The 24,920-nt window shown below is 25.1% G+C and overlaps 1 protein-coding gene across 1 annotated transcript in view; it reads right to left on the bottom strand.

Annotated features, from left to right (window-relative positions):
- Positions 1-24,920, bottom strand: part of LOC109601981 (uncharacterized) — a 79,155-nt gene that overhangs the window by 23,813 nt on the left and 30,422 nt on the right. The window contains exon 2 of the mRNA XM_020018286.2: positions 9,415-9,645. Within this exon, the coding sequence (XP_019873845.2) occupies positions 9,415-9,597 (183 nt within the window). The 5' untranslated portion in view covers positions 9,598-9,645. The remainder of the gene's footprint in view (positions 1-9,414; positions 9,646-24,920) is intronic.

Below are 24,920 nucleotides of genomic sequence, written 5' to 3'. Positions count from 1 at the left end.
ATGAAAAATTTCATTACATACATAATTTTCTCCAAGTGACTGGTGAGCATTTCTTTACGAGTATAATAAATTTTGGATTTTTTTTTCAAGTATATAGTTTCATTAAATGTATTAAACTAGCAACTTACCAAAATATTAATATTTTTTTTAAATTAATAATTAAATTATAGAAATAATTTTATAATTGTGTTGTCAATAAAACAATATAAAAATGTTAAAAGAATTTTGTTTAATTAGGAAAACAGATTAAAAAATTAAACTTTTACTTGAACTTGAAAAGTAAAATATCCACTTAAATTTCTTAACAAGTCTTTTTTAACTGTATTTTTTTCTTATAGAAAATATCATAATTTTAATATAGAAGTTTTATTTGTATTATTAATGTTATTAAAGAAATATATGTTAATCAACAATAAAATTTATCTGACTTCATCATGTTAGTAAATTTCTTTAACATAATTATAATTTGTATACATTTGGTATGTATTTGTTTGCCAATATTAAAAATATAAATAAATATACATTATATTTATCTATTTTAATATTTCCTAAATTTCTTCTTTGATCAATACAAACATTTTTTCGAAATAAATCAAAAATACAATTTTTTAATATATTAAAAAATTATATTATTTAACTTCTTCCTTAATTACAATTTTAATATTACATTAAAAAATGAGTATGAATCCTAATAAACTGTATTTTAAACATTGTCAAAAATTAAGGTATTTTGATTAGGGCCAATAAAAAACTGTATTTGAAATAGTGCCACAAATTTAAACTTATGAAAGTATGAATTATAAAAAATTGTATTTTAAACTGTGTAAAAAATTTAGAACTATAAAATATTTATTTGTTAATAAACTATTTATTTTAAATGACAAAAATTAAGGGTTATAGTGTATCAGTAGTAAAAATTTTAAATTAAATATTTTAAACTATAGTTTAATACGCCAATCGAAGAGTAATTAAAAAACATTGAAGAGAAAATTGTAAGTTTTCTATTTTAAAAATTCTTAGGTATCCTCTTTAATTAGTAATTCTTATACGAGTTCATTTCACTTCAGATACTAAAAGGATTGAAATAGAAAATTTATCCATTATAAAACATATTTTTTAAATTCCATTCTAGAAAAGACAAATAATAATTTATTATTAAAAAATGCAAATTTTTAATATATGTCATAAGCTTATTTTACTCATTTTTATATAGAATAACATATTAAAAGAATAATGAAACTTAATACAAGTCAATCTAAAGGATATTTAAAAAATATTATTATTTTTTTAATAATAAAAGAAATATATATTCAAAATAATAATTAAATTTTTTTCTGTATAGAAATATCTAATACTTCAATTTTAAGAATGATTTATAGAATATTAGAAATTAAAGTATTTACACAGGACTTTTTTTAAAATGTGAAGAATAAGTAATTTTTAGCTTGTAAAAAAATGTAGTAAAATGTCAATAATAAGCATTGCTTATATTTTTTATTTAACAATAAATATAATTTTTAGATTTTTTTCAAGTTTATAAGTTTATTTCCATTTAGTTCCATTAATTTTTTTAATTAATAATTAAATTATAGAAATAATTTTATAAAAATACAAGTCAATCTAAAGGATAATTAAAAAAATATTCTATAGAAGAGAAAAAATCTTCTAAAGTGTACAACTCGTTTAAAAATTAGCCAAAAATTGTTTACATTTTTTGAAATAATAATAAAAAAAATATTCAATATAATAATTAAAATTTACTGTGTATAGAAAAATCTAATATTTATAAATTTATTTGTTACAATTAAATATTAAAACTAAATAAAGATTTTAATTATGTAAATAAACATTTATTTATATTTAACTAATAGTTAGTTACATATAATAAGATTTAGATATGTCTGGATATCTTAATCAATAATGATTAAGATATATATAATATATAAATATTAAATAATAAAATTATTATTAAAACTAAAAAATTAAAAATAAGTTGGTAAATAAAATGATTGAGATTTTAAGTTAATTTGAATATTAAAGTTTTATTAATATAAAACTAATTTTAAATTAGAGTAAAACTACATATCAATTAAAGTATTTTTTCTTTTAGAAAATAAATGACTTTTTTTATTAATTTTTCAAACGTGCCCAACTAAATAAAAATTAAGGAATTTTCACTGGATCAAGATATATATTGTTATTATTATATATATTGTTTATTTATTATTTTATAAAAAACAATAAATAAACAATTTTCTGAATTATATTCAACTTATTTTTAAAGTCAGATTCGAATTCGTTAGATTTTATAGATAATTTTAAATTAATTCAATTTTAAAAAGCGTTCCCATCGTCCGCAATTATTTTTATGAAGTTTCATAAAATGATTTATTTAATTGTACAAGCAGGCACTTCGAATTAATTACAGAAGTAAGTTCCACAGAATTGTTTTATTGGTCCATAAACCACGACGAACAGATGTTTATTGCGCATCGACGTTTATGCATCTCCTGCTTCGAAATCGTTTTGCGATTGTGCAGGAGTACCTAGTGTGTTTATTTTATTTTTACTTTTTTCGTACATCTCCAGATCGAAACGGCGATAGGACGTTCGCATGCAGATAACGCCGGTCAGTTTTGCTACGAGAGAAACGAGTTTGTTTTATAACATAATAGGCTCGGTATCGTTTCCAGGCGGATTAAATAAGACGAGAACCGCATAATGTATCCTTTATGGAAATACAATATGCGTTATTCGCAGTTGTGACTCGTCGTTAAAATCGTACCACTTGGGGCGAATTTGTTCGGCCTAATGAAGAACACACTTAAAACCTAACGATTGCGATCTTTAAATCGCTCTTTAACGACATCGGAACTCGGGTAAATCAGTGCTGGAAGTACGCACGCAACATTTTAACGTTTTCACGGTATCCTGCGGAAAACAATGCGTTTTTAATAGGAAACGGTGTTAAACTGTGACGTGTTTCGTTGAATGCTTTTTATCGTGATGTAATGGCCAAACTGCTGAACTGAACTGAAGAGACAGATATTTCTGCAGGCTCACTCACAGTTTTCTACAGAATAGATTCTTCCAAAGTCATCCATGTTGAATATTCAACAATGACAAAATCAATTATGACAAATATAAGGTAATCTTTCTAAAACCAAAATTGGGTATTCCAGAGGAAGACAGTTTTGATAAAGCCACTTTGGAGGTAGTTTAGTACTAACAGGTTGAATATGTGAAAATTAGGAATCTCATCATGATCATCGTTGGGGCTCAGAAAGAAATGAAATAGTTTATACAAGTCAGTTAACATGGAGTAATTTTCGACTCAAAGCTTTTGCGTCACCCAGTTGATCATGTCAGGGTGAAAACCAAGAGTCTCATGAGGAAATTATACTCGTTAGTGGTACTAACCATTATCGGTTCAGGGTCCTGGTGTAGAATTGGAAAAGTTAAAAAGTTTTGGAATTATGTGCACACAGGACAATTTACACTCTTCAAGTACTCATTTTTATTTCTTCTCCTAAATGTATTTATTTTCATTTTTGATGTGTAGAATAAGTTCTTATAATGAGAAAATGAAATAGTCCATACAAGTCAGTTATCTTGGAGTAATCTTCGACTCAAAACTTTAGCATCACCCAGTTGATCATGTCAGGGCGAAAGCCAAGAATCTCATCAGGAAATTATACTCGTTAGTGGTACTAACCATTATCGGCTCAGGGTTCTGGTGTAGAATTGGAAAAGTTAACAAGTTTTCGAATTATGTGCACACAGGACAATTTACACTCTTCAAGTACTCATTTTTATTTCTTTTCCTAAATGTATTTTTTTCATTTTTGATGTGTTGAGTAAGTTCTTATAATGAGGAAAAGAAATAGTCCATACAAGTCAGTTAACTTAGAGTAATTTTCGACTCAAAGCTTTTGCATCACCCAGTTGATCATGTCAGGGTGAAAACCAAGAATCTCATCAGGAAATTATACTCGTTAGTGGTACTAACCATTATCGGCTCAGAGTCCTGGTGTAAAATTGGAAAAGTTAAAAAGTTTTGGAATTATGTGCACACAGGACAATTTACACCCTTCAAGTACTCATTTTTATTTCTTCTCCTAAATGTATTTCTTTTCATTTTTGATGTGTTGAGTAAGTTCTTATAATAAGGAAATGAAATAGTCCATACAAGTTAGTTGTCTTGAAGTAATCTTCGACTCAAAGCTTTAGCTTCACCCAGTTGATCATGTCAGGGCGAAAGCCAAGAATCTCATCAGGAAATTATGCGCATTAGTGGTACTAACCATTATCGGCTCAGGGTCCTGGCGTAGAATTGGAAAAGTTAAAAAGTTTTGGAATTATATGCACATAGGACAATTTACACTCTTCAAGTAATCATTTTTATTTCTTCTCCTAAATGTATTTCTTTTCATTTTTGATGTGTTGAGTAAGTTCTTATAATGAGGAAATGAAATAGTCCAAACAAGTCAGTTATCTTGGAGTAATCTTCGACTCAAAGCTTTAACATCACCCAGTTGATCATGTCAGGGTGAAAGCCAAAAATCTCATCAGGAAATTATACTCGTTAGTGGTACTAACCATTATCGGCTCTGGGTTATGGTGTAGAATTGGAAAAGTTAAAAAGTTTTGGAATTATGTGCACACAGGACAATTTACACTCTTCAAGTACTCATTTTTATTTCTTCTCCTAAATGTATTTCTTTTCATTTTTGATGTGTTGAGTAAGTCTTATAATGAGGAAATGAAATAGTCCAAACAAGTCAGTTATCTTGGAGTAATCTTCGACTCAAAGCTTTAACATCACCCAGTTGATCATGTCAGGGTGAAAGCCAAAAAACTCATCAGGAAATTATACTCGTTAGTGGTACTAACCATTATCGGCTCTGGGTTATGGTGTAGAATTGGAAAAGTTAAAAAGTTTTGGAATTATGTGCACACAGGACAATTTACACTCTTCAAGTACTCATTTTTATTTCTTCTCCTAAATGTATTTCTTTTCATTTTTGATGTGTTGAGTAAGTCTTATAATGAGGAAATGAAATAGTTCATACAAGTCAGTTATCTTGGAGTAATCTTCGACTCAAAGCTTTAGCATCACCCAGTTGATCATGTCAGGGCGAAGGCCAAGAATCTCATCAGGAAATTATACTCGTTAGTGGTACTAACCATTATCGGCTCTGAGTCCTGGTGTAGAATTGGAGAAGTTAAAAAGTTTTGGAATTATGTGCACACAGGACAATTTACACTCTTCAAGTACTCATTTTTATTTCTTTTCCTAAATGTATTTCTTTTCACTTTTAACGTATTGAGTAAGTTCTTTTAATGAGGAAATAAAATAGTCCATACAACTCAGTTATCTTGGAGTAATTTTCAACTCAAAACTTTAGCATCACCCAGTTGGTCATGTCAGGGTGAAAGCCAAGAATCTCATCAGGAAATTATGCTCGTTAGTGGTACTAACCATTATCGGCTTTGAGTCCTGGTGTAGAATTGGAAAAGTTAAAAAGTTTTGGAATTATGTGCACACAGGATAATTTACACTCTTCAAGTTCTCATTTTTATTTCTTCTCCTAAATGTATTTCTTTTCATTTTTGATGTGTTGAGTAAGTCTTACAATGAGGAAATGAAATAGTCCATACAAGTCACTTATCTTGGAGTAATCTTCGACTCAATGCTTTGGCATCACCCAGTTGATCATGTCAGGGCGAAGGCCAAGAATCTCATCAGGAAATTATACTCGTTAGTGGTACTAACCATTATCGGCTCAGGGTCCTGGTGTAGAATTGGAGAAGTTAAAAAGTTTTGGAATTATGTGCACACAGGACAATTTACACTCTTCAAGTACTCATTTTTATTTCTTCTCCTAAATGTATTTCTTTTCACTTTTAACGTATTGAGTAAGTTCTTATAATGAGGAAATAAAATAGTCCATACAACTCAGTTATCTTGGAGTAATTTTCAACTCAAAACTTTAGCATCACCCAGTTGGTCATGTCAGGGTGAAAGCCAAGAATCTCATCAGGAAATTATGCTCGTTAGTGGTACTAACCATTATCGGCTTTGAGTCCTGGTGTAGAATTGGAGAAGTTAAAAAGTTTTGGAATTATGTGCACACAGGACAATTTACACTCTTCAAGTACTCATTTTTATTTCTTTTCCTAAATGTATTTCTTTTCATGTTTGATGTGTTGAGTAAGTTTGAGTAAGTAATGAAATGAAATAGTCCATGCAAGTCAGTTATCTTGGAGTAATCTTCGATTTTTGATGTTTTCTTTGAATTTGTATGCAAATATTCAGGTGTAGTGTGTAGCAGAACACTTTCCAGTTCTGGTGTATGAATAGTATCATTAATTTCAACACGAAACCCCGAGGTAACCTAAGACATTACCGGGATAAACCTGACCCAGTACCAGGTATACGTAAGCACCTTAAAAAAGTTAATCGGCAGGAACCGTATTTCGCAGGCTGACACCGCATTTCCCAATACGGCGTTGCGTCGTGTCCGTTTAACAACGCAACGCGCCATGGCGTTATCTAACGTCGATGTCATTGTTTCACCTTCCTGCAAAACGTCTATATACATGCATCAATAAATGTGGCGGGCAGATTGTTGTGCAAAACTCTAAATGTGGATTTGTGTTTATGGAAGGCGGACGAAACTGGTATTACTGGGAGATTTCAACGGTAGATCGCACGGGGAACTCGACACGGGATGATGTTTCAATCTGAACCGTTTGATAAAATATAAAATATTGATCGGCTTCAACAACACGGTAACGGACATAAAATAACGAGTTCAGTGGATTATGTTGCTTAGATGGTTTCGATAATAATTATGAGGTTGAAAAAATGTCGCCATATGTTTGTAATACCATAAAGGATGTGATAATGTGTCATTTTACATGTACATATATAAATTGTGAATAGATTAAACAACATGGATTAAATGTTTAAAAATTTATATATTTTCTTAAAATAAATTGTTTAATTATCTCTTTAACAGTTAAGATTTGTTAAAGTCCACTTTATGTGTATTGTTAGCAATTCTTGTTCAAACATAAATATTTTATTATTTGCCAATAAAAGTTACATTATTATTATAAGAACTAACAAGAAACAACAAAAATGTTTTATGAAGACATTAAAATTGGACAATTAAATTAATTATAATCTTAATAATTGTTAGTATTAAAAAATTTAATATACCAACCTTAGGAATTATTAAAAAGCATTCTGTAGAAGAAAAAATTTAAATTTGTATATATTTATATAATTTCTTTTAAATTTCAAATTTTTTGTAATTATAAAATATAAAATTTATTTTCAGTAATATAAAAGTAGAACAGAAAATTCAGTAAATTTTAATTGTGTTGTCAATTTTATAAAAAATTTTAAAGGAATTTAGTTTAATTAGGAAAACAGATTAAAAAATTAAACTTTTTCTTGAACTTGAAAAATAAAATATCCATTTAAATTTTTTAACAAGTCTTCTTTAATTGTATTTTTTATCATAAATTTATTTTAATATCGAAGTTTTATTTGTATTATCAATGTTATTAAAGAAATATACGCTAATCAACAATAAAATTTATCTGACCTTAGTATGTTAGCAAATTTCTCTAACAATTATAATTTGTATACATTTGATATGTATTTATTGTCAATATTAAGAATATAAATAAATATACATTATATTTATCTATTTTAATATTTCCTAAATTTCTTCTTTGGTCAATACGAGTTTTTTTCGAAACAAATCAAAAATACAGTTGAGGACTTTTGATTAGGGCCAATAAAAATTGTATTTTAAGTAGTCCCACAAATTAAAACTTACGAAGTATGAATCTTAAAAAAATGTATTTTAAACTGTGAGAAAAATTTATAACTATAAAATATAAATCTCTCTTTAAAAACTTCAACACGTTCATAAATATAATTTATTTTCTATAAAAAACTAATACACCAATCAAAGAGTAATTAAAAAACATTCCATGGAAGAGAAAATTGTAAGTTTTCTATTTTAAAGATTCTTAGGTATCCTCTTTAATTAGTAATTCTTATACGAGTTCATTTCACTTTAGATACTAAAAGGATTGAAATAGAAAATTTATCCATTATCAAACATATTTTTTAAATTCCATTCTAGAAAAGAGAAATAATATTTTATTATTAAAAAAATGCAAATTTTTAATATATGTCATAAGCTTATTTTACTCATTTTTATTTAGAATAACATATTAAAAGAACAATGAAACTTAATATTAAAATTTTCTTCTAAACGTTCAGATACTTAAATTGTAATTTTTTTAAATAACATAATAGCAAAAAGTCATTAATTTTTATTTGTAATGTCAATGTTAATAAAAATAAATATACTTTACTAATGAACATTTCTTTGTATTTAAAAATTTCATATAAATAATTTTCTTTATTATTCTAATGTTAAATAATAATATTACATTGAATACAAAAACTTTAAAGCTGGAAAAACATCTTTTAATTGGCTATTTACTATTGAAATGTCTATAAAGGATAAACAAAAAATGTTAATGATTAATTAACTATCTTCATACAAATTATTTATTGTATATGTATATAATTTCTATTAAAAAAATACAAGTAAGAAAGTTTGGTATTAAATTATTTAGACTTTTTTGAATTAAATTCATTCTCATATTAAATTACATAGTAAATTTCTGTTTTAGGAATATTACTTTCCTTAATAAGTGTAAATTCAAAAGTTAATTTGCCATTAAATCATAAAAGGTATAAAAGGTAAAAATCCTTAATTAAAGAGAAAATCAATAAATACTAGATTTTATCGAATTTCCCCTTAGAAATAGTCGATTAGATCTTTGATATTATTTCAAAATCGACAGTAAAAACATCAATACGAATTTCATATATAATTTACTTGAGTTTATTTTTTGTATCACTGTACAAGGATTATCTGAATAATGGCAACAACATCTGGAAATTATAATGAGCTCATTGCATGAAGCACCCAGAGAATGATTGAGCCATTGACGCTTCAATTAAAGCACAACCGCACAATTTTTAACGCCACCTCTATTATCACCGCAAATCACTTAAGAAAACCAGTTCAAAAACACACGAAAAAGAAAAGAACCTGCAAATAATCCCGGTGACAAATCGTTTCAATCACCCCGTACGTAACGACGAATATCGTCGATAATTAAGAGCCCATTTAAATTCCCCGATAATTGCAAACGTTCCCATAATCACTAAATTATATATGGTAAATTAAACGTTGGATTCTGCACGATTTCGTGACTGGACGGCCGCAGAAAGAAAACGCAGACGTAACAAAAATGCCCTTGCTCGATCATCTCAAGATCGCGGCACAGCAACACGAACAAACCGGCGCTTACCAGTGACACGGATCGTTCGCCGAGACTTGGGGATGATTCGGCGGTCGGCGCGTCCGTGTCCGGCGGACAGTCCGACTGGATGGCGGACGACCTGCTGACCGGACGGCGGTTCGAGAGGCGCGAGACGCTGCCGCCGACGCCGTTCGTGTGCGGGAACGACTGTTGTACCAGCGGTCCGTTCATGGCAACATCCTTCTAATGGCCTCAGGGGTTGCCACCATAACCGTGAATCTGTCGATCATTAAAAAAATATAATTAAAAAACGAAACAATGAAATTTAATAACTTAAACATTAGAAACATTTAAATTAGAGCATTGTGTTTTAAACGGTATCAAATAATTAAGATTAATATAGTACAATTCCTAAAATATTATAATTAAAACGGAATTAAGAAATATTAAGGACAATAAAATTTGTGCCCTAAAAAAAAAGATATTTTAAACGGTGAAAAAAATTGACAACTATCTATTATGAAAATTAATTTTTGTTTATTTCAAACTGTAAAAATTAAGGACTATAGAGCAGGAGCAATAAAAATATATGTATTTTAAACCATGTTAAAAATTGAGATATAAAAATATGACACTAAAAAAATTTTATTGTCAAAAATTGAGGCTTATAAAGTATGAGCTCTAAAAAATTGTATTTTAAATAGTGTAAAAAATTAAAAACTATAATATATGTCTCAAAAATTATACTTTAACCGGGATCAAATAATTAAAAACTGGAAATTACAAATCTTAAAAAATCGTATTTTAAGCAGTGTCAAAAATTGAAAACTGTAAAGTATGAGCCTTAAAACATTGTATTTTTAACAGTATAAAAAATATTAAATATAAACGATAAAGTTAGAATCCTAAATAGTGTGAAAAATTAAAAACTATTATATATGTCTCAAAAATTATACTTTAAATGGGATCAAATAATTAAAAACTAGAAATTAAAAATCTCAAAAAATCGTATTTTAAACAGTGTCAAGAATTGAAAACTATAAAGTATGAGCTTTAAAACGCTACAGAATCCTAAAGTCATATTTTAAATAGTGTAAATTAATGATATGTGTAACATGAGACCTAAAAATTAAATTTTAAACAATATCAAAAATTAAGAACTATAAAATATGATCCTAAAAAATTGTATTTTAAACAGTAAAAATTGAGTTTGTGCACTAAAAAATTCTATTTTAAGCAGTATCAACAATTTAGAACTATATGAGTATGAATCCTAAAAAAACAGTATTAAAAATTAAATTCAAGAAAGTATGAATACTAAAAAATTGTATTTTAAACAATATAAAAATATTTGGAATGATAAATACGAATTCAAAAAAGTTATATTTTAAAAAATGTTGAAAATTGAGGACTATAATGTATGACTCTTAAAAAAATTTATTCTAAATTGAGAATATGAATCCTAAAATTATATTTTCATCAGTTTCAAAAATTAAGGATTTCAGAGTATGTTTTTTTACAATATCAAAAATTGAGAACTATGAAATATGAATTCTAAAAAATTGTATTTTAGACAGTATCAAAAATTGAGGATGTGTGTGAACACTAAAAAATTATATTTTAAGCAGTGACAACAATTCAGAACAATAACCTATGAATCTTAAAAAAATGTATTTTAAACAGTATTAAAAAATTAAGGACAAGAAAGTATGAATACTACAAAATTGTATTTTAAACGATATAAAAAATATTAGGAATTTCGAATCCTCAATAATTATATTACAATGTAAAAAATTTAGGACTATAATATATGAAAAATTGGGAACTATATATTTTTTAAACAGCATTAAAAAGATAAGGACAAGAAAGTATGAATACTAAAAAATTGTATTTTAAACGATATAAAAATATTTGGATAGATAAATTTAGAATCCTAAATAGTTATATTTTAAAAAATTGAGAACTATGAAATATGAATCCTAAAAAATTGTATTTTAAACAGTATTAAAAATTAAGTACAAGAAAGGATGAATACTAAAAAATTGTATTTTAAACGATATAAAAATATTTGGAATGATAAATTTCGAATCCTAAATAGTTATATTTTAAAAAATGTTGAAAATTGCTTACTATAATGTATGAGCCTCAAAAAATTTTTTTTAAACAATATCAAAAATTGAAAACTATAAAATATGAATCCAAAAAAATTATATTTTAAACAGTATCAAAAATTAAGGATTCAAGAGTATGAGCACTAAAAAAATTTATTTTAACCAGTATCAACAATTCTGAAATATAAAGTGTGAATCCTAAAAAAAATACTTCAAACAATGTAAAAAATATAGGACAATAATGTATGAGTCTTAAAAATTATATTTTTAACAAAATTAAAAATTGAGAACTATGAAATATGAATCCTAAAAAATTGTATTTTAAACAGGATCAAAAATTGAGGATTCTAGAATATGAGCACTAAAAAATTTTTTAAGCAGTGTCAACAATTCAGAAAAATAAAGTATGAATCTTAAAAAAATGTATTTTAAACAATAATAAAAAATTAAGTACAAAAAAGTATGAATACTAAAAAACTGTATTTTAAACGATATAAAAATATTTGGAATGATATATTTCGAATCCTAAATAGTTATATTTTAAAAAATATTAAAAATTGCGGACTATAATGCATGAGCTTTAAAATTTTTTTTTTAAACAATATCAAAAATTGAGAACTATAAAATATGAATCCTAAAAAATTATATTTTAAACAGTATCTACAATTCCGAAATATAAAATAAGAATCTCAAAAAAAAATACTTCAAACAATGTAAAAAATTTGGGACTACAATGTATTTATTTTTAACAAAATCAAAAATTGAGAACTATGAAATATGAATCCTAAAAAATTGTATTTTAAACAGGATCAAAATTTGAGAATTTTGGAGCATGAGCACTAAAAAATTATTTTTTGAGTAATGTCAACAATTCAGAAAAATAAAATATGGATCATAAAAAAATGTATTTTGAACAATATTAAAAAATTAAGGACATTGAAGTATGAATACTACAAAATTGTATTTTAAACGATATAAAAATATTTTGAAGGATAAATTTCGAATCCTAAAAATTTATATTTCAAACAATGTAAAAAATTTAGGACTATAATGTATGTCTCCTAAAAAATTATATGAATACCAAAAAATTGCATTTTAAACAATATAAAAATATTTGGAATGATAAATTACGAATCCAAAAAAGTTATATTTTAAAAAATGTTGAAAATTGAGAACTATAATGTATGACTCTTAAAAAAATTTATTCTAAACACTATCAAAAATTGAGAATATGAATCCTAAAATTATATTTTCATCAGTTTCAAAAATTAAGGATTTCAGAGTATGTTTTTTTACAATATCAAAAATTGAGAACTATGAAATATGAATTCTAAAAAATTGTATTTTAGACAGTATCAATATAAAAAATTGCGAACTATAAAATATGAATCCTAAAAAATTATATTTTAAATAGTGCAATTTAAAATTTGTACCAAATAAATAATAAAAAAAAATTCGAATAAAGAAAATATCTAAAAATTATTGGATCCTTAAAGTAAAAACAACCGAAACCAAATACCAATTATAAAAACAAACTGCATGCCATGCTTAATTAATTTAAACATTAATTACAACCATAATCGAAAGACACCATAGTGTTAGAAACCCACATGCTTACACGGAACCCCGCAATTAAATTGATAAATGTGCGGTGTGTTGCTGAAATTTCAGCCATAAACAATGCCCCAATTAAATTAAAATAATTTATTCTGGCCGTGTGGGTTTTCACTTCCTCAATAATTTCCCAAGTTTCAGCTTAAACTGGTCGATAAATAATCGGCAATAAAAAAGAACAATAATTATTACACAAACGACCGTAATAATAAATATTCAACGCGTAATTGATAAAGCGGTTCGTTCCGGGATGATTTATAGACTACGACGATTGAAAGGCAATCGAGAGTGATCAGTTTTTTTTTAGAGATATTAACGCTTAAATTTCAACGGATTTTCACGCAAGTCCACGCAATTTGGCACGGGATTTATCGGCTGTTGTTTGATTTGACACAATGAATGACAGATGTTTCGGTACACACAACGTGTCATGAAATTCAGGTAAAATCCGGACGACTGGAACGACGAAATGGAAATAAAACGTTAGCTGCAATCACAGGGTTATTTTTACGGATCGCGTTTATGACCATCGATAATTTATTGCATAAGGAAGCCGAAGATTACACATGTGAGATCACAAAGTTCACCCGCGATGATTTATTCTCTAGGAACGGTGCAGTTCTAATTGCACATCCTTTCCGATTGTAGGTAGAAATTATGGTGTACAACGAATAAAAAGATATTTATTGCCCACTTTTTTCTCGAAATTAACAAACAAGAAACGCTGTTGATGGCAATAAATTAAGCAATTACACTTCCTACACCCACAGTGCCGAGGATCACAATTGCAAATGGACCATCTCGTGTTTGTTTATGCACTAAAAATGGTTTTGTGGGGGGCAACTTTTCGTCCGTACTGATTTCAATTGTTAATTGTGATGTTTTACGGCCGACGTGATTCGAGCTGCTTATCGATCACGCGGACGGGAGATCTAAAACCAGATTATCGTCGATGATCTGCATTATGATGTGGAAACATAATCGAATCGGAAAGCCGTAACTAATTTGTGTTTACGGTTTTTCTTGTCGTCAGTTTGTGGTCGATGGATTTTAATCGGTTCATTTTATCAGATTATCGTTGGTAGATTTGTATTTACATATTTTGAGTATCAGCTAATAATTAATAATTTGTTTAGTAATTTTTTTTTTTTTTGCTTTTATTAAGATGTAGGTACAATAAAATTGTAGAATGAGAATGAAATTGGGACGAATATCTATATAAAAATGGCACATGCTTCGATATAATACATTGGTTCAAAATGACACTAATTTTATTAATTTGAATGTATATATTTAGATTTAAAGTGCAATCCCAAATAAATGAATATAAAAAGCTTGGATGATTGTTTAGAATCGCGGCTCCACCTATTTTTGGCTATGAAAAATCGAAAAAACGACATTTTTTCATACTTTTTTGTTCAAAATATTCTACTCATTGGCACCTTAAAAAAATATGTTTATAAAATTAAGATTTCTTAGAAAAATTAATTCTAAATTTGAAAAAATATTGATTTTTGATCTTTCTGCTTTAATTTTTTTTTATACTATGCCTAATTTTTTTCAAAAAGTTAAAAAAATAACATACTTTCAAAAAAAAAAAAAAAAATGTCAATAACGTCATTTTTCAATTTTATATAAATTTTTGAGAGTTTTCCTTGAAATTTTTATAATTTTTTTATAGTGTATGATTATTTTTGTCATTTTATGAAATAAAATCTTAGAGAAAAAATAATTTTCACATTAAAAAAGATTGAAGTCTTCTTGAAATTTTTATAATTTTTTTTATATTATATCGATATCGTAATTTTTTAATTTTTAATAAATTTTTAAGAATTTAACAATTTTTATATACGATAAAAAATCAGCAAATCTATATTTTTTCATATTTTTTATTACATAAATTCAATTGAAAAAAATCAAAATTTCTTAGAGAAAAGTTAATTTTAAATTTGGTTTTTTAGGTTTTTTCTTGAAATTTTTATAAAATTTTTTTATACTCTATGCCTCATTTTTTCAGGAAGTTCTTCTAAAATAAAATATTTAAAAAAACATTGTCAATAACGTAATTTTTCAATTTTTTATGAAATGAAATCTTAGAGATATAATAATTTTCAATTTTAATTTAAATTCAATTTAAAAGACTGATTTTTTGAAGAGCTTTCTTAAAATTTTTATAAAAAAATTTTCTATATGCCTATTTTTTTCTAAAAGTCCATTAAAAATAGCATATTTTCAAAAAAAAAACAAAAAAAAATTATCGATAATGTTATTGACAATTTTTTTTGAAAATATTCTATAATAAAATAGATATGTAGCATAAAAAAATTTTTCATAAAAATTTCAAGGAAAAACCTCAAAAATCAGTATTGTTCAAATTTAAAATTAAATTTTCTCTAAGAAATTTTGATTTTTTTCAATTGATCAAAGCAAGTACTTCACGCCTAAAAATATAAAAAATATTGATTTTTTATAATATAAAAATTGTTAAAATTCATAAAAAATTAAAAAATTACGTTATTGACATTTTTTTTAAATGTGCTCTTTGTGATGAACTTTTTGAAAAAAATAGGAATATCGTATAATTTTTTGTTTATAACAATTTCAAACAAAAACCTCAAAAATCAGCATTTTTTCAAATTTAAAACTAATTTTTCTCTAGGAAATCTTAATTATTTTACTCGATCTGAACATATTTTTTAATGTGCATAAGAGTAGAATATTTTGAAAAAAAATTTTTTTTCGATTTTTTATAGCCGAGAATAGGTGGATTCTAAACAATTACCTGATTATTTTGTTTAATAAAGTGTTTCTTCAAAGAAAGTAACCTTTAAATAAAAAACAGAACAGAAGAAAAAATGTGTCCTTTATTAAATATGATTATTTTGGCCATTTTTTAGATATTACATTTTTAATGTTTTAAAAAAAATTAGGGTGATTTTTATCTGATAAAATACAAAAGCAAATAGGTATAATATAATGAAATAGCCTCAGATTGTTATTATATTATGTATTTGTTGTATTTGTAACAAGTAGATACCATTAAAATAAAGTACACAAAAACTTAAAGAATTCAAATACTTCTTTATTTTTACGTTACATTAAAGATTTAAAATTAGCTTCAACATTTTAAATGGTCCTGCCTCATCCACCATATTTTTGTCATTGTCTAATTTTTACGTAATAAATGATTTAACTATGAAGAGGAGGTCAAAACTGAGGTTGATTTTATCTTCAGTTCTAAGAACCCAAAATATTTTACTCGTGTCTTGAATTTGCTTGTAGAACGTCAGTAAAAATTGTTGGTTTTAATGATTATTTTGTTGAATAAAAGTTAATTTAAAGAAAGTTACGTTATTTGAACATAAAACATATATTCATACATTTTACGTGTTAAATGTGGGAATTGTAAAAGTAAAATTGAGGAATCACAGGAATGTGTTAGTTTCTTATGCTATTCACGAAAATATTCATTCAGACCAACACCGGACTGACCTTCGGGCGAATTTATAACAAAACGGGCCTTGCATGTGTATACATACAATGTTTTACAAAAGGAAAATAAAACAGACCGGTCCAACGGAACGACTAGAACAATATGAATTACCCACTCGTTCCACACGCATGGTTATTCCAAACCCGAAACAAATACAAGACTCGAAACGTCCATAAATCTTACAAATTCTGAAACAAGAACAAAATAGTTAGGTTTGTGTGTTTGTTGTCAACCGTTGTGGATTTACTTTATCCGCAACAATCGCGTATTAATAAGAGAAGCCTTGAAAAACATCAACAATCGCCACTTTTCTTCCATAACTGTTTCACATCTGCAGTAATTAAATTATGCGTGTTCCGAAACGAATCGATAATTAGGACTCCTCCAATAAAAATCATAATTGCAGACATTGCACGTCCATAAAAATTTACAAACCGTGAAGCAGACAAGCGTACCGAACAAAGGATCGTTCAATAAACGTCAATCAAACGCGAGTAAATGTCTCAATCGTAATGTTACAATTTATCCCACTTGTATGTTACACGGACTGATTTACGAGCCTACCGAAAAACTACCCCTCTTCAGTTTTGAAGTGGTCCGGAGGGTTGAGCGTTTACCTTCTGTTCAATGTTTTTCTAACGGCCGTTAGCTAGTTGGCCGGAACGTCGGACGAGACAGATGTTTTGCCTCTGAACGTGAAGTTTTCGGTCTGTTTTGTTTCGTATCGTCGCTTTAATCTTGAGATATTAGTTTTTTTTTGCTCGATGACGTTTTCTAATTTCGTGGTAATTTGACGGAATTAATTATTTTAATAGTTTTATTTTATTTTTTAATTGGAAATTAAAAATAACATGTTTTATTACGATTGAAATTAAAATTAACAGTCAAATTTTTCATACAAGACAAATTTAAAATAATCATTAGTATTTTAATTATTAAATAAAATTTTTAACATGCACGACTAATCTGAAGAATTTTTAGTCCGTTTTATCTTCAATTTTGATGTTTAATCTTGAGATTAATATTTTGACAAAGTTATTAATTTTATGGTTATTAATTAATATTGTTTTTTAATTAATCTTCAAAATGCACGAGTATTGTAAAGTCTGATTTCGATTTGAATCCTAACTTCACATATTAATTTAATTTTTTTTGACAATATACTAAGTATAATAGTAATATAATGGAATTAGCCATTTTAATAATTGTATATCACTTTTTTTATAGAAATTTCAAAGTGCACAGTTTATAAGAAGAATTTTGACTCTATTTTTATAATTGTATTTTATTTTTTAAACAAATTTTCAAATTTAATGTAAAAAGTATCTTGTTTCAACTTAAATCCTAACTTCAGATATTAATTTATGTTTTGACAATATTCTGAAGTTAATGGTAATTTAATGAATTTGCTCATTTTAATATTTGTATTTCAATTTTAAATAGAAATTTCAAAGTGCACAGTTTATCAGAAAAGTGTCTATTTTGGGTTAAATCCCAAGTTTTAATCTTGAGGTAATTTTATGGTAATTATTTAATTTATTAATAATTAATTATTTTTTTTATTTTATTAGTTATTTTTATACTTTTCCTGTAAAAAAAATTCATAATTAATCAGTTTTTTCTATTTATTCTTCTTTTATGTACATAATATTATATATTAAATAATTTTATATATTTTTCAATATTACACATTAATATTTTATTTTTAAAATATTTTATATTTCATTATTTAATAATAATTATTTATAATTAATTATTAATAATTATTCTATATATATAATCATTGTATTAAAATTTCATATTTTAAATTCCAAATTTCAAAAATTTAAATTTTTAAATTTAAAATTTCATAATTCCATATTTCAAAAATTTAATATTTCAAAATTTAAATTTTCATAATTTCATAAATTTAAAATTTTATAATTTCAAATTTCATAAATTCAAATTTCAATATTTAAAATTTCATAACTTCAAATTTCTTCAATTTGAATTTCAAAATTTAAAATTTTATATTTTAAAATTTCATAATTTCAAATTTCGAAAATTTAAATTTGTAAATTTAAAATTTCATAAATTCAACTTTCAAAACTTCAAATTTCTTAAATTTGACTTTCAAAATTTAAAATTTCAAAATTTAAAATTACATAATTCAAAATTTCACAAATTTAAAATTTTATATTTTAAAATTTTATAATTTCAAATTTCAAAAATTTAAATTTTTAAATTTAAAATTTCATAATTCCAAATTTCAAAAATTTAAAATTTAAAAATTTAAAAATTTAAAAATTTAAAAATTTAAAAATTTAAAAATTTAAAAATTTAAAATTTTATAAATTCAAATTTCAAAAATTTAAATTTCTAAATTTAAAATTAAAAAAATTCAAATTTTATAATTCCAAATTTCAAAAATTTAAAATTTCATAATTTAAAATTTCATAAATTTAAATTCTAAAATTTAACATTTATCAAATTTATAATTTTGTATTTAAAATTTCATGATTTCAAATTTCAAAATTTAAAATTTCATAATTTTCAAAAAATTGATTGGTGTTTATTTATTTTAATGTTATATTATTCTATTCTATTTCATTTCATTTATTTATTATATTATTTGTGTATTTTCATATTTCATAATTTAAAATTTCATAAATTTAAATTTCATAATTTCAAAAATTTAATATTTCATATATCATAAATTTCAAATTTCAAAATTTCAAAACTTCAAAATTCTTAAATTTAAATTTCAAAATTTAAAATTTCATAATTCAAAATTTCATAAATTTAAATTTCACAAATTTAAAATTTCATGATTTCAAATTTCATAAATTTAAATTTTAAAATTTCATATATTTCAAAATTTTGATTATTGATTATTTATTTTAATGTTCTATTATTGTTCTATTATATTTCAATTCATTTATTTATTATATTATTTGTATATTTTTTCTAATTTTCAATTTGTATTGAAATTAAATGAAAGTTAAATTGAAAGTAAGTATAGTTAAGTATATAACAAAGTAAATCAAAATTTAATTAATTTATTTACTTTTCGATGTAATTAAATTAAATTAAATTTATTAGTTTTTCAGCATTATTATCGCTGCTAATTTTATGGAATTAAATATATATGGAATTAAATATATATATATATATATATATATATATATATATATATATATATATATATATATATATATATATATATAATTTTATATTAATTTTCTGAAATTTAGTTAAATTTAATAATAAAAAGATTTTTATTTTGTTTTCCAATAATAATTGAATTTTTATATTAGTTTATTACATTGCATTAATTGTTAGATATTTAATATAAAATATTAACTGTATTAAAAAAAGAAATATTTGTAATGTTATTTCCTTATAAGTAGTTTGTCTATTGAGACATTTAATTCAAAAATTACAGGAAAATATTTAAACAATTTCTGAGATTAAAATATCATGTTTGCACATAATTATTATAATCACGCAAAAACATGTACATAATTTAATAAATCCAGTTAGCCTTTAATCATAATTACTGTTGAAAATACTTGCTTCTTGTAAACTACCGTAAATTTTCAAAAAACAGTGTTCAAAATAATATTCCAGTCAATAATTTATTTGCATTTCCCGTCCTAATCCCTGTTATTAAATCAAATCGCAATCCGGACAATTTTTTCCCGTCCATAACGGTAATAACTGAATACCAGATCGGTTCCTTATAGGTAGCATCTGCACGTCTCATTCGAAGTGTACAATTTGTCATAGATCGTTTTTTCTCTCAACTAAAATCACTATACGGGTTTTTCTGCTTAATGACCGTAAATGAGTCTATAAGGAATCGACGGATTCCCTCGCTCACGAACGTATTAGGAACATACGAACGAGCTCCTGCAACGACGACGTACTGACCGGTGCCATTTCGAACTATATTAGTTGACACGACCGCTGAATTGTTAATAAATCAAACGCATTGTCAGCGACATTAATGCATTCTTCACAATACTCCGTCGGCCGTATTAAGTAAAACGAAACGAAAAAAAGGCGGATTTTAAATTTAATATGGTACGCGACAGCAAAAGTGGATGCAAAACATGCGAGCCGATGCGAAAACGTAAAACGTCACGTTTGTTAAATGCGTTTTTAATTCGTCCGCGTTTTTCCCCGCACGCGGCACTGTGGGTTTTTTTTTCTGTTTAATTAAAAGGGTTGTTAAACCTGACGCTAATAAATTCCGAACCGTTCCGATCGCCTCGCCTGTATAATGTTACATCGACATTAATTCATTTTATTTTGTGCATTAATCTTAATATGAAACGGCCGTAAAACGAGAAATAGTACATTAAAATTCTATTACGGAGGTTTTTCTTGCTTGGGGGTCCGGTCGATTGGGCCGATCACGCTAATGGAAGTATTAAGTCGGATTTGGAGTGTTCGATTGGAATAAATTCATTTATTAGGTACTACCAGATAAGGTAATCTAGTTCTTTATATTATTAAACATTTTGTATAATATATTTTAACATTTTTTAATATAACTGCATATATTATTTGTAAGTTTTTTATGCTCTTTCTAAAAAAAATTTAAATTATAAATACACTGCTCTAAGAAATTAACGTACCACATCAATAATAATGATTATTATAAATTATATTTTCAAAAATTCCAAATTCCAAAAATTTAAATTTCTAAATTTAAAATTTAAAAATTTAAAATTTCATAATTCCAAATTTTAATTTTAATTTCATAATTTCAAATTTCATAATTCCAATTCACTGTTCCAAAAAATTAAAATAAAAAATAATAATTGATTATTACTAATAATAGGTTATTGTTTAATTGTTGTATTAAAATTTCATATCTCAAATTCTAAATTTAAAATTTCATAATTCCAAATTTCAAAAGTTTAAAATTTCAAAATTTCAAATTTAATAATTTCAAATTTCATAAATTCAATTTTCAAAATTTAAAATTTCTAAACATAAAATTTTATAATTTAAAATTCCAAAAATTCCAAATTTCAAAAATTTAAAATTTCATAATTCCAAATTTCAAAAATTTAAAATTTTAAAATTTAAATTTTCATAATTTCAAATATTATAAATTTAAAATTTTATAATTTCAAATTTCATAAATTCAAATTTCAATATTTAAAATTTAAAATTTCATAATTCAAAATTATAAATTTTAAAATTCACTGTTCCATGAAATTAACGCACGACACCAATAATAATTGATTATTATTAATAATAGGTTATAACTGTTAAAAATGTCTTAAAAAATATTGTTTTTCTAAAAAATTAAAAATTAAGTTTGATGTTTATAAAAAAATAAAAATTTGAACTTAATATGGGGTTTTCCACCTTTACTACGAATGACAACCTCACAGTGCACTGTTTATAAGAAGAATTTTGACTCTATTTTTATAATTGTATTTTATTTTTTAAACAAATTTTCAAATTTAATGTAAAAAGTATCTTGTTTTAACTTGAATCTTAACTTCAGATATTAATTTATATTTTGACAATATTCTGAAGTTAATGGTAATTTAATGAATTTGCTCATTTTAATATTTGTATTTCAATTTTTAAATAGAAATTTCAAAGTGCACAGTTTATAGAAAAGATAGATTTTGGGTTAAAACCAGAGTTTTAATCTTGAGATAATTTTATGGTAATTTATTTAATTATATTAATAATTAATTATTTTTTTTATTTTATAGGTTATTTTTATTTTTTTATTTAATTTAACTTTTCCTGTATAAAAATTCATAATTATTTAGTTTTTTCTGTTTATTCTTCTTTTATGTACATAATATTATATATTAAATAATTTATTAAGTAATTTTATATATTTTTCAATATTACACATTAATATATTATTTTTAAAATAATCATATTTTAGATTCCAAATTTCAAAAATTTAAAATTTCATAATTCAAAATTTCATAAATTTAAATTTCACAAATTTAAAATTATATAATTTAAAATTTCATAAATTTAAATTTTAAAATTTAAAATTTCACAAATTTATTATTTCAAAATTTAAAATTTCATAAGTTTCAAAATTTTGATTGTTAATTATTTATTTTAATGTTATTATATTTCATTTCATTTATTTATTATATTATTTGTATATTTTCATATTTCATAATTTCAAATTTTAAAAATTTAAATTCAAAAATTTAAAATAAATATTATACAATATATAAAAAATATTGTTTTTCCAAAAAATTAAAAATTATAAAAGTTTGATGTTTATAAAAAAATTAAAATTTGAACTTAATATGGGGTTTTCCACCCCTACTACGAATGACAACCTCACATCTGTTCACACTTAAAATCTGGGTTTGAATGTCATTTTGATCCAAATTCTTCCAAATTCCCAGTAGAAGATGCTTCACATCTTCTAAGTTAATAAGGTCCCTTAAAGGTCTACCAAAAATGCTCCAGATATTTTCTATTGGGTTAAGGTTTGTAGTACGAACTGGCCAGGTGATAACATTAATCTCAACGTCAGCAAGATAATTTTGGACAACAGCCCATGTTATGGTGGTGCATTATATTGCATTAGTAAAAAATATGGACCTATAAAAGGGGTATATGGCACGATATGTTCTTATAGAATGTCCAAAAGGTAATGCTCAGCATTAAGGTTCCAAATATTTATCACCAAAAAGTCAGTACGTGCTGTTAAAGAAATGCTTTAAAACTTTGGTTATTTTTTTAATCAATTATTATTCTGTAATAAGTTAATATTTTTCTAAAAAAAATTGGTATATTTTATGTCTATACTGATGAGCATGTTCAATAAATCCATTACTGTTTTAAAAGGATTTAATAAACTGAAATATAAATCATAAATTAATACTCCCATGTCTCATTCAACAATTTGTGCAATAAATTAATTACAAATTGCTACATGGGGAGAGGAAACCTGGACTTATCCCAGTCTCTAACAAAATAAAACAATAAACTAAGTGATGGCGAAAGCACTGTAGTAAATCAAATTTGCGAAACGATTGTTTTTAATTTTAATAACATTTTATGACTGAACTAGTTAACAAGTTGAATAACTTCGTTACTATTTTAATGAGATTAAACAATATGAAATTTAAATCCTATATGAACGATCCATGACCCATTGAACAACTTGCATAACAAAATAATGAAAACCATTTATTTTAACCATATCGGAAGAAGATACGGGGAAATATCTCAGTCGCCAACGAAAATTTTACCCCTCGAAAACAATGCGACGGCGAAAGTACTAAATAATCTAATAAATCAGATTTGGGGAATGATTGTCCAAAATGTAACACTTAACATTAAGGTTCTCATTACTTATCACCACCAAATCGGTGCTGTTAAAGAAATGCCTCCCCACACCATAATTGAGCCTCCATCATGTGTTGTAAACGAAAAATTAATTTAGTTTAAAAAATCATAATTAACACAAATCACTGGTGAAAATTTTGCAAGTTTGTGTAAAATCATAAACGAAGCATAATTATCTTTCTCTCAAATTGTTAACACATTTCAAAACAGCAACAAAAAATCAATAAACACGCACATAGTGGATAAAACCGGTACGATATAAATCAATATTTGCATTTACAAATTGCAACAAATTATCTGAGTCTTCCTGCTACCGCACTTTACCGATAATTTATTGCGAGCAAATTATTTCGTATTATGGATTAGATTAACTTTCCTAATTACACGGTAATTCCAACATAAATCAGTCAATAAAAACATTTTTCCGTATGACACAACAACAATTTATTGTGTGCGTACGTTCCTTCGATCAAGATAACAGGACTTTATGGCACTTCGTACGTTTTACCAGATAAAATCACAAAAATGACGATATTAAGTTGCACGACAAATGATGCTTTATCAAGACGACATAATAAAAAGAAAATACCGATTTCCCTTTTAATTAATTATCAGTCGGACGACATTCTTCAACATCCAGTCCTTAAAAGTTGTTTAATTGCAACATTATATATTCATGTCGCCTGTACAAATGTGAATAAATATGCGCGACCAAAACCATTTATTTACAAATGTCCTCGGCGCATTTTCCAAGCCCGTATAAATCACGTTGCGGGACGAAAAGCTGGCGAAAAATCCAAGTAATCCGGATGCAAAATATTGCGAATGTATGTAAATGTGGCGAGAAATTACGCATTTATACGTATAACAAATTGCCAGCTTTGGAAACGCTTACTAACGTCGGTTTTTTAAAAATGATAAATATGCAATGTAGTTTTAATTCCTATTAGGAAAAATATTTTAGTGATATTTTATGGGTGTACTTGTTAACAAGTTCA

Source organism: Aethina tumida, chromosome 5 (genome assembly GCF_024364675.1).
Source record: "Aethina tumida isolate Nest 87 chromosome 5, icAetTumi1.1, whole genome shotgun sequence".
Classification (NCBI taxonomy): Eukaryota; Metazoa; Arthropoda; class Insecta; order Coleoptera; family Nitidulidae; genus Aethina; species Aethina tumida.
Note: the sequence above shows the minus strand (reverse complement) of the source record. Positions and strands in the feature narration are given on the sequence as shown.